The sequence below is a fragment of the Salvelinus alpinus genome, chromosome 19 (assembly GCF_045679555.1).
Source record: "Salvelinus alpinus chromosome 19, SLU_Salpinus.1, whole genome shotgun sequence".
Classification (NCBI taxonomy): domain Eukaryota; kingdom Metazoa; phylum Chordata; class Actinopteri; order Salmoniformes; family Salmonidae; genus Salvelinus; species Salvelinus alpinus.
In genome coordinates this window covers 30028812-30040409 of record NC_092104.1, presented here as the reverse complement: position 1 = coordinate 30040409, position 11598 = coordinate 30028812, and the positions used below count along the sequence as shown (strand labels likewise).

Here is an 11598-nt window from a genome sequence, read left to right as displayed (position 1 = left end):
AAGACTATTGTTGATATAGGATTGGTACAGTGGTTAATGATAACTACGATAGAGTTAATTAAAGGGATCTCTATATAAAACCTTAATGGTTCCCCACGTTTGATTAATTTGGATAGGATAACCAAATTAATTACAATAAATTATATAAATTAATTATTCCAGTAATACCTGGAATATCCATAGTCAAAGTTACAACACTGACATATCTGTGTGTGATTGATTGGGAATGATCTAGACTGATATGGAATGATCTAGAATGATCTTTGTGAATTTTTGTGTAATGTGTAGAAACATTTGGACCAAGTTGTCATTGGGCTACTGTATTTCATGGGGTTAGTAGTAGGCTATTATTCTATTCTAAGTCTTAACTGAACAATAACATACAAATAATTTATTGCACTCAACTTTCTGCCAACAACAGTTGCCTACATCATTATTATTAACTGAGAATAGAAACCGAAAGGGGCAAGGAGGCAGAGGGGAAAACGAACCTTAGTTTGAGGGGCGGGGTTTATCAGCTGTTATATACCCGGCTCAGCTGCAGACGGTGACAGAGCTGTCATCATCTTTCAACTTGCAAGAGTTCAAAATAATAGGCCTATCTACTGAAAAGGTAAATCATTTTTTTTACATCATAAGGCTACAATAGGCCTGCCATACAGAAATGTGCTGGATAAAAAAAAGCTTAATAGCTTATCAACTAAATGATCTTATATTATGTCAGGTATTACAATCGTCTGATTAAATGGTCAAGCTTAATTAAAGCCTGTCGGTAAATATACAAGTTATAATGACTCCCTTATATCTTTCAATCATCTCTTAATGAATCTCACTAAATACCAGCCATGAGTCAGCTGAAATGTTGATAAAGATGAGACATGACATATTGTAACCCTTATTATAAGACATTATAAAGGATCATACATGCTTTTAACAAGTTATAAAGCATTATACCAGCAGGCTTTAAGTAAAGTGTTAAGACTAAATCATTCAATTGAGCTATGCTATTGTATGTAAGGCCAAATAAATAATACATGAAATCCTCTTTCAGATATCTATCATGGAACTCACTATAACACTTTTGAATGGGGACTCACATCCCCTGACGGTTCAGCCACACACCACTCTGGGGTCGCTCAAGAGTCTGATCAACCAACACTTTGGAGTGGCCATGGAAAGGCAGAGGCTGTCAGGTGTCAATGGGAACAACATCAGTCTCAGCGATGATTCAAAAACTTTGAGTGACTATGGCCTGCATTCAGGATCTAAAGTGATGGTGCTGATTACAGAACCCACTCACATCCAGGTGTTCCTGAAAAATGAAAAGGGCCAGACGCACAAATATGAGGTGGTGTCAGGTGAGACTGTAACCCAGTTCAAAGCCAAAGTCCAAAACAAGGAGGGAGTCCCAGCCAACCAACAGAGGCTGATTCATGAGGGCAAGCAGCTCGATGATGGCAAGAAACTGGAAGACTATGGTGTCAGAAATCTAAGCACTATTCACCTGACGCTCCGTCTAAGGGGAGGCTGAAGACACCCAGTATCGACCTGAAACCACAGGTCACCTGAAGCCCTTAACTTATTATGCATTCCATGTCTATAGAGAAAAAGCTATATTGTCCAAAAATGACCAGTGTTACTTTTGTAGTCAGTTGTAAACTTTTAAATTAAGCATGGCTGATATTGGCTTTTGTTGAAAAAATGTAAATGAGATTGTAATAAAGTAATAACCAAGTATAAAACTCAGTCTACCATCATTGGCATGGCTCCAACTCAAAACAAAAGTTAAAGCAACATAAGGTAATGGACTGGTTTTTATAAAATACAGTTAAATCAAATGCATCAGGATGTAAAATACTTTGTCAGTTTCAGTCCGATGTGCTGTTGCTCCCTTATTTGGCCTGATAGAGACAGAAAGAGTAATAACATTTACAGTTTGAGACTCAAACTAAACTGAAGGCAGTCCACATGAGGAAACTACAGGCCAGCCTTGTCAGCAATATACACAATGCTTCATGGTCTGATAAATCTTAACATTGCATATTCATATGGTGTTAAATGAATTGCATTCAAGGTTGAAATAGTTACTGATATTCATTTCCTACAGCACATTTGCTTCTTCTTAAATTATAATATACATTTGTATCTTTCAAGAATAGGTAACATGTATTTACCATTGTTCAAACCAAAATACACCACGGCACAAAGATACTCAAGTATTTCAATTAATTTAAGATTGGAAATTTCAGTAGTAAGAATTAACATTGAACATTTTAGTTATCGGTTATTCTGCATGTGAGCAACACATTAGATGTGTTATGATTTCCTTAGTGTAGTACTTTTGTAGTATGCGAGTGAAGGCCTTCACATCACCGCAGTCAATCTGCCTGGTTGTACCAGCTTGCTGCACTGGCATTCACAGGCCTGTCCTTGTAACGTTCTGCAGCTCCAGAGGCACACCCTGTGCCCTCTACATTCAGTAATCAGGGAGAAGATCTTGGGAGTCTTCACTTCCTCACAGACGCAAGGTAAGCATACCAAAATAAGGCCACCATGTTGGCAAACAGCACTCGAAACTGAAAACACAACAACACAGATTGGTAACAGAGCACCACTACATTCCAGATGAATGCATAAAAGAAAAGCCAGGGAGAACTGCTCACCTCTACAGACACATAGTTGATGTTGATGAACTGGAAGTGGGTCCACACTTTCCAGTTCATCTTCAAGGCAGGCCAATAACTACTATTCACTTTGCTCTGGAAGTCTTCCCACCTCTTACCCTAAAATAGCATTAGAATGGATGAAAATGAATGTACAGGCATGGCAATAGTCTGGATTGGGATGTAATTAATGAATCACTAATGGAAATTAACTGTCTGAGTAGTACTGCATAATTTCATAGGGCCAACCTAAACTGACAAACTAATAAGCAGTCCCTGCTTAAAGTTTGAACTACACAGTGTAATACCAAGTTTGATATGGGACTGTTACATTGCACTAGGACACTGTGTTATATCTAAGCTGTGAGAGTTAGTCAGGTGTATAGTGCAGGAGAGTAGATAGTGGAGCAGGTGACTAACCGCTTGGATGTTCATAACAAAAGAAGAAAAGCAGCAGGAATGCAGGGGCGAAGATAAGGCGATCCAAGAGCAAGCGTTTCACTATGTAGTATGGAACAGTGGTAGGCACCATGCGCTTTTAAAAGTCATGGCTGACAGGTCCAGTAATGAGCAACCTCAGAGAGGAATAGGCGAAGGGAAAAGTTTAATCCCGCCTAAATTCTGGCCACAAAAATAAGTCCAACAAGTGAGGACATTTTTTATGGAGGTCAGTGATAGTGTCGAATTTGGTCAACAAAAATATTGAATTGCTCATTTGCTGCGTGAGTGTCATAATGGTTAAGGTTGTTACTAATGCTCTAATATTACCGGACACACATGTTATTTCCGTAACTTTGAAAAAAACGACTTTATATCTTAAATAAAGGTTAAATATTTTTTCAAATATCTGAGTTGTGCCTCTTGTCACAGAGATAGAGGACTCAACATGGATATAACTCATTTTAACATGGGAGTTTGCCATTGAGGGCTTCCACCATTTTAAAGTTGTCAAGTGCGTGGGGATTCCTATGAGTTGGGAGCAATCAGCCAATGAAAAAGAAGAAATTCACATTATTTTTTTTTTGCATTTTATCTAATCCTTACCTTAACCTAATTATCCTAACCTGCTACGGTAGTTATCATAACCTGCTGCGTAAGTTCTCCTAAACCTGCTACGAAAATTCAATTTTCACAAAAGCTACACTGTATATGAAAAAGTATGTGGACACCCCTTCATATAAGTGGATTCGGGTATTTCAGCCACACCCTGTTGCTGACAGATGTATAAAACTGAGCACACAGCCATGCAATCTCCATAGACAAACATTGGCAGTGTAACGGCAGCCTTCCTTCTCTTCAAGAGAAGAGGAGGTGTAGCAGGGATCGGACCAACACGCAGCGTAGCCAGTGCTCAACATGTTTAATTAAATGATTAAACAGAGAACACTTATAAATACAAAATAACAAAAAGTGGCAAACCGATACAGTCCTAGCTGGTGCAGAGAAAACACAGAGACAGGAAACAACCACCCACAAAATCCCAACACAAAACAAGCCACCTATATATGATTCCCAATCAGAGACAACACAAAACATCTGCCTCTGATTGAGAACCATATTAGGCCAAACATAGAAACAGACAAACTAGACACACAACATAGAATGCCCACCCAGCTCACGTCCTGACCAACACTAAAACAAGCACAACACACAAGAACTATGGTCAGAACGTGACAGTACCCCCCTCCTGAGGTGCGGACTCCGAACGCACCCCTAAAACTCAAGGGGAGGGTCTGGTTGGGCATCTGTCCGCGGTGGCGGCTCCGGCGCAGGACGAGGCCACCACTCCACCATTGTCTTTGTCCCCCTCCTTAGCGTCCTTTGAGTGGCGACCCTCGCCCCCGACCTTGGCCTATCAATCTTCACCAAGGTCCCCACTAAATTGAGGAGACAGCTCAGGACAGAGAGGTAGCTCAGGACAGAGAGGTAGCTCAGGACAGAGAGGTAGCTCAGGACAGAGAGGTAGCTCAGGACAGAGAGGTAGCTCAAGACAGAGAGGCAGCTCCGGACTGAGGGGCAGCTCCGGACTGAGGGGCAGCTCCGGACTGAGGGGCAGCTCCGGACTGAGGGGCAGCTCCGGACTGAGGGGCAGCTCCGGACTGAGGGGCAGCTCCGGACTGGGGGGCAGCTCATGACTGGAAGGCAGCTCATGACTGGCAGGCAGCTCATGACTGGCGGGCGACTCTGGCGGCTCCTGACGGCGGGCGGCTCTGGCGGCTCCTGACTGGCGGGCGACTCTGGCGGCTCCTGACTGGCGGGCGACTCTGACGGCTCCTGACTGGCGGGCGACTCTGACGGCTCCTGACTGGCGGGCGACTCTGACGGCTCCTGACTGGCGGGCGACTCTGACGGCTCCTGACTGGCGGGCGACTCTGACGGCTCCTGACTGGCGGGCGACTCTGACGGCTCCTGACTGGCGGGCGACTCTGACGGCTCCTGACTGGCGGGCGGCTCTGACGGCTCCTGACTGGCGGGCGGCTCTGACGGCTCCTGACTGGCGGGCGGCTCTGACGGCTCCTGACAGACGGGCGGCTCAGACGGCTCCGGACAGACGGGCGGCTCAGATGGCGCTGGGCAGGCGGGCGGCTCAGATGGCGCTGGGCAGGCAGGCAGCTCAGACGGCGCTGGGCAGGCAGGCAGCTCAGACGGCGCTGGGCAGGCAGGCAGTGCAGGCGGCGTTGGACAGACGGCCAACTCTGACCTGCTGAGGCGCACAGTAGGCCTGGTGCGTGGTGCCGGAACTGGTGGTACCGGACTGGAGACACGCACCTCAAGGCTAGTGCGGGGAGCAGGAACAGGGCACACTGGACTCTCGAGGCGCACTATAGGCCTGGTGCGTGGTACCGGCACTGGTGGTACCGGGCTGAGGGCACGCACTTCAGGGCGAGTGCGGGGAGAAGGAACAGTGCGTACAGGGCTCTGGAAACGCACAGGAGGCTTGGTGCGTGGTGCCGGAACTGGAGGTATTGGGCTGGAGACACGCACCATAGGGAGAGTGCGTGGAGGAGGAACAGAGTTATGGAGACGCACAGGAAGCCTGGTGCGTGGTGTAGGCACTGGTGGTACTGGGCTGGGGCAGGAAGGTGGCGCCGGATATACCGGACCGTGAAGGCGTACAGGAGCTCTTAAGCACCGAGCCTGCCCAACCTTACCTGGTTTAATGCTCCCCGTAGCAAGGCCAATGCGGGGAGGTGGAATAACCCGCACTGGGCTGTGTTGGCGAACCGGGGACACCATACGTAAGGCTGGTGCCATGTACACCGGCCCGAGGAGACGCACTGGAGACCAGATGTGTTGAGCCGGCTTCATGGCACCTGGCTCGATGCCCACTCTAGCCCGGCCGATACGTGGAGCTGGAATGTACCGCACCGGGCTAAGCACACGTACAGGAGACACCGTGCGCTTTTCCGCATAACACGGTGTCTGCCCGTACTCCCGCTCTCCACGGTAAGCACAGGAAGTGGGCGCAGGTTTCCTACCTGACTTCGCCACACTCCTCTTTAGCCCCCCCCCAATACATTTTTGGGGTTTCTTCTCGGGCTTCCAGCCACGCTTCCGTGCTGCCTCCTCATACCACCGCTCCTGGGCTTTAGCTGCCTCCATCTCTTCACGAGAGCGGCGATATTCTCCAATGTTAGCCCAGTGTCCTTTACCCTCCAAAATTTCCTCCCATGTCCAGGAGTCCTGTGTAGTGGGCCGCTGCTGCTGCTGTCGCTGCTGCCCGTTGCTACGCTGCTTGGTCCGAGTTTGGTGGGTGGTTCTGTAACGGCAGCCTTCCTTCTCTTCAAGAGAAGAGGAGGTGTAGCAGGGATCGGACCAACACGCAGCGTAGCCAGTGCTCAACATGTTTAATTAAACGATTAAACAGAGAACACTTATAAATACAAAATAACAAAAAGTGGCAAACCGATACAGTCCTAGCTGGTGCAGAGAAAACACAGAGACAGGAAACAACCACCCACAAAATCCCAACACAAAACAAGCCACCTATATATGATTCCCAATCAGAGACAACACAAAACATCTGCCTCTGACTGAGAACCATATTAGGCCAAACATAGAAACAGACAAACTAGACACACAACATAGAATGCCCACCCAGCTCACGTCCTGACCAACACTAAAACAAGCACAACACACAAGAACTATGGTCAGAACGTGACAGTACCCCCCTCCTGAGGTGCGGACTCCGAACGCACCCCTAAAACTCAAGGGGAGGGTCTGGTTGGGCATCTGTCCGCGGTGGCGGCTCCGGCGCAGGACGAGGCCACCACTCCACCATTGTCTTTGTCCCCCTCCTTAGCGTCCTTTGAGTGGCGACCCTCGCCCCCGACCTTGGCCTATCAATCTTCACCAAGGTCCCCACTAAATTGAGGAGACAGCTCAGGACAGAGAGGTAGCTCAGGACAGAGAGGTAGCTCAGGACAGAGAGGTAGCTCAGGACAGAGAGGTAGCTCAAGACAGAGAGGCAGCTCCGGACTGAGGGGCAGCTCCGGACTGAGGGGCAGCTCCGGACTGAGGGGCAGCTCCGGACTGAGGGGCAGCTCCGGACTGAGGGGCAGCTCCGGACTGGGGGGCAGCTCATGACTGGAAGGCAGCTCATGACTGGCGGGCGGCTCTGGCGGCTCCTGACGGCGGGCGGCTCTGGCGGCTCCTGACTGGCGGGCGACTCTGACGGCTCCTGACTGGCGGGCGACTCTGACGGCTCCTGACTGGCGGGCGACTCTGACGGCTCCTGACTGGCGGGCGACTCTGACGGCTCCTGACTGGCGGGCGACTCTGACGGCTCCTGACTGGCGGGCGACTCTGACGGCTCCTGACTGGCGGGCGACTCTGACGGCTCCTGACTGGCGGGCGACTCTGACGGCTCCTGACTGGCGGGCGACTCTGACGGCTCCTGACTGGCGGGCGACTCTGACGGCTCCTGACTGGCGGGCGACTCTGACGGCTCCTGACTGGCGGGCGACTCTGACGGCTCCTGACTGGCGGGCGACTCTGACGGCTCCTGACTGGCGGGCGACTCTGACGGCTCCTGACTGGCGGGCGACTCTGACGGCTCCTGACTGGCGGGCGACTCTGACGGCTCCTGACTGGCGGGCGACTCTGACGGCTCCTGACTGGCGGGCGACTCTGACGGCTCCTGACTGGCGGGCGACTCTGACGGCTCCTGACTGGCGGGCGACTCTGACGGCTCCTGACTGGCGGGCGACTCTGACGGCTCCTGACTGGCGGGCGACTCTGACGGCTCCTGACTGGCGGGCGACTCTGACGGCTCCTGACTGGCGGGCGACTCTGACGGCTCCTGACTGGCGGGCGACTCTGACGGCTCCTGACTGGCGGGCGACTCTGACGGCTCCTGACTGGCGGGCGGCTCTGACGGCTCCTGACTGGCGGGCGGCTCTGACGGCTCCTGACTGGCGGGCGGCTCTGACGGCTCCTGACTGGCGGGCGGCTCTAGCGGCTCCTGACTGACGGGCGGCTCTGACGGGCGGCTCTGACGGCTCGGGACAGACGGGCGGCTCTGACGGCTCGGGACAGACGGGCGGCTCTGACGGCTCGGGACAGACGGGCGGCTCTGACGGCTCGGGACAGACGGGCGGCTCTGACGGCTCGGGACAGACGGGCGGCTCTGACGGCTCGGGACAGACGGGCGGCTCTGACGGCTCGGGACAGACGGGCGGCTCTGACGGCTCGGGACAGACGGGCGGCTCTGACGGCTCGGGACAGACGGGCGGCTCTGACGGCTCGGGACAGACGGGCGGCTCTGACGGCTCGGGACAGACGGGCGGCTCTGACGGCTCGGGACAGACGGGCGGCTCTGACGGCTCGGGACAGACGGGCGGCTCTGACGGCTCGGGACAGACGGGCGGCTCTGACGGCTCGGGACAGACGGGCGGCTCTGACGGCTCGGGACAGACGGGCGGCTCTGACGGCTCGGGACAGACGGGCGGCTCTGACGGCTCGGGACAGACGGGCGGCTCAGACGGCTCGGGACAGACGGGCGGCTCAGACGGCTCGGGACAGACGGGCGGCTCTGACGGCTCGGGACAGACGGGCGGCTCTGACGGCTCGGGACAGACGGGCGGCTCTGACGGCTCGGGACAGACGGGCGGCTCTGACGGCTCGGGACAGACGGGCGGCTCAGACGGCTCGGGACAGACGGGCGGCTCAGACGGCTCGGGACAGACGGGCGGCTCAGACGGCTCCGGACAGACGGGCGGCTCAGATGGCGCTGGGCAGGCGGGCGGCTCAGATGGCGCTGGGCAGGCAGGCAGCTCAGATGGCGCTGGGCAGGCAGGCAGCTCAGACGGCGCTGGGCAGGCAGGCAGTGCAGGCGGCGTTGGACAGACGGCCGACTCTGACCTGCTGAGGCGCACAGTAGGCCTGGTGCGTGGTGCCGGAACTGGTGGTACCGGACTGGAGACACGCACCTCAAGGCTAGTGCGGGGAGCAGGAACAGGGCACACTGGACTCTCGAGGCGCACTATAGGCCTGGTGCGTGGTACCGGCACTGGTGGTACCGGGCTGAGGGCACGCACCTCAGGGCGAGTGCGGGGAGAAGGAACAGTGCGTACAGGGCTCTGGAAACGCACAGGAGGCTTGGTGCGTGGTGCCGGAACTGGAGGTATTGGGCTGGAGACACGCACCATAGGGAGAGTGCGTGGAGGAGGAACAGAGTTATGGAGACGCACAGGAAGCCTGGTGCGTGGTGTAGGCACTGGTGGTACTGGGCTGGGGCAGGAAGGTGGCGCCGGATATACCGGACCGTGAAGGCGTACAGGAGCTCTTAAGCACCGAGCCTGCCCAACCTTACCTGGTTTAATGCTCCCCGTAGCAAGGCCAATGCGGGGAGGTGGAATAACCCGCACTGGGCTGTGTTGGCGAACCGGGGACACCATACGTAAGGCTGGTGCCATGTACACCGGCCCGAGGAGACGCACTGGAGACCAGATGTGTTGAGCCGGCTTCATGGCACCTGGCTCGATGCCCACTCTAGCCCGGCCGATACGTGGAGCTGGAATGTACCGCACCGGGCTAAGCACACGTACAGGAGACACCGTGCGCTTTTCCGCATAACACGGTGTCTGCCCGTACTCCCGCTCTCCACGGTAAGCACAGGAAGTGGGCGCAGGTTTCCTACCTGACTTCGCCACACTCCTCTTTAGCCCCCCCCCAATACATTTTTGGGGTTTCTTCTCGGGCTTCCAGCCACGCTTCCGTGCTGCCTCCTCATACCACCGCTCCTGGGCTTTAGCTGCCTCCATCTCTTCACGAGAGCGGCGATATTCTCCAATGTTAGCCCAGTGTCCTTTACCCTCCAAAATTTCCTCCCATGTCCAGGAGTCCTGTGTAGTGGGCCGCTGCTGCTGCTGTCGCTGCTGCCCGTTGCTACGCTGCTTGGTCCGAGTTTGGTGGGTGGTTCTGTAACGGCAGCCTTCCTTCTCTTCAAGAGAAGAGGAGGTGTAGCAGGGATCGGACCAACACGCAGCGTAGCCAGTGCTCAACATGTTTAATTAAACGATTAAACAGAGAACACTTATAAATACAAAATAACAAAAAGTGGCAAACCGATACAGTCCTAGCTGGTGCAGAGAAAACACAGAGACAGGAAACAACCACCCACAAAATCCCAACACAAAACAAGCCACCTATATATGATTCCCAATCAGAGACAACACAAAACATCTGCCTCTGATTGAGAACCATATTAGGCCAAACATAGAAACAGACAAACTAGACACACAACATAGAATGCCCACCCAGCTCACGTCCAGACCAACACTAAAACAAGCACAACACACAAGAACTATGGTCAGAACGTGACAGGCAGTAGAATGGCTTGACTGAAGAGCTCAGTGACTTTCAATGTGGCACCGTCATAGGATGCCACCTTTCCAACAAGTCAGTTCATCAAATTTCTGCCCTGCTAGAGCTGTCCTGGTCAACTGTAAGTGCTGTTATTATGAAATGGAAACGTCTAGGAGCAACACCGACACAGCCACAAAGTGGTAGGCCACACAAGCTCACAGAACGGGACAGCCGAGTGCTGAAGCATGTAGCGAATATAAATCGTCTGTCCTCGGTTGCAACACTCACTACTGAGTTCCAAACTGCCTCTGGAAGCAACGTCAGCACAAAAGCTGTTTGTAGGGAGCTTCATGAAATGGGTTTCCATGGCCAAGCAGCCGCACACGAGCCTAGGATCACCATTTACGGACTAATCTGGGTTTAGCGGATGCCAGGAGAACACTACCTGCCCGAATGCGTAGTACCAACTGTAAAGTATGGTGGAGGAGGAATAATGGTCTGGGGCTGTTTTTCATGGTTCGGGCTAGGCCCCTTAGTTCCAGTGAAGGGAAATATTAACGCTACAGCATACAATGACATTCTAGATAATTCTGTACCTCCAACTTTGTGGCAACAATTTGGGGAAGGTCCTTTCCTGTTTCAGCATAACAATGTCCAAAGCGAGGTCCATACAGAAATAGTTTTTTCAAGATCGGTGTGGAAGAACTTGACTGGCCTGCATAGAGCCCTGACCTCAACTCCATCAAACACTTTTGAGATGAATTGGAACACCGACCCCGAGCCAGGCCTAAACACCCAACATCAGTGCCCGACCTCACTAATGCTCTTGTGACTGAATGGAAGTCCCCATAGCAATGTTCCAACATCTAGTGGAAAGCCTTCCCAGAAGAGTGGAGGCTGTTATAGCAGCAAAGGGAGGGCCAACTCCATATTAAAGCCTATCATTTTGGAATGATATGTTCGATGAGCAGGTGTCTACAAACTTTTTGTCATGTAGTGTATATATATCCCTTCTCGACAAATCTGTCTTCCATCTTTGAGGACATGTATTTCCATTGTTAGAGCGGTCACGTGACTATCTTGTCAATATAATAGACCATCTTTGGCAACCTGGATGATGTCTCTT

The 11598-nt window shown here is 52.4% G+C and overlaps 1 protein-coding gene and 1 long non-coding RNA gene across 2 annotated transcripts; one reads left to right on the top strand and one right to left on the bottom strand.

Moving 5' to 3' along the window:
- Positions 1-473: 473 nt before the first annotated feature.
- LOC139545282 (polyubiquitin-like) lies at positions 474-1742 on the top strand. Its single transcript, XM_071352893.1, has 2 exons — positions 474-613; positions 1052-1742. Exon 2 carries the CDS (start codon positions 1061-1063, stop codon positions 1529-1531), a length of 471 nt encoding a protein of 156 aa, XP_071208994.1. The 5' UTR covers positions 474-613; positions 1052-1060; the 3' UTR covers positions 1532-1742.
- Positions 1743-1796: 54 nt separating this feature from the next.
- LOC139545283 (uncharacterized) lies at positions 1797-2830 on the bottom strand. Its single transcript, XR_011669023.1, has 2 exons — positions 2664-2830; positions 1797-2576 (listed from the first exon to the last, which is right to left on the bottom strand). It is a non-coding gene; the product is annotated as an uncharacterized lncRNA (long non-coding RNA).
- Positions 2831-11598: the final 8768 nt, after the last annotated feature.

Coding starts and splice junctions, on each gene's coding strand:
- LOC139545282 (XM_071352893.1), top strand. CDS start 1,061: ATGGAACTCACTATAACACTTTTGAATGGGGACTCACATCCCCTGACG.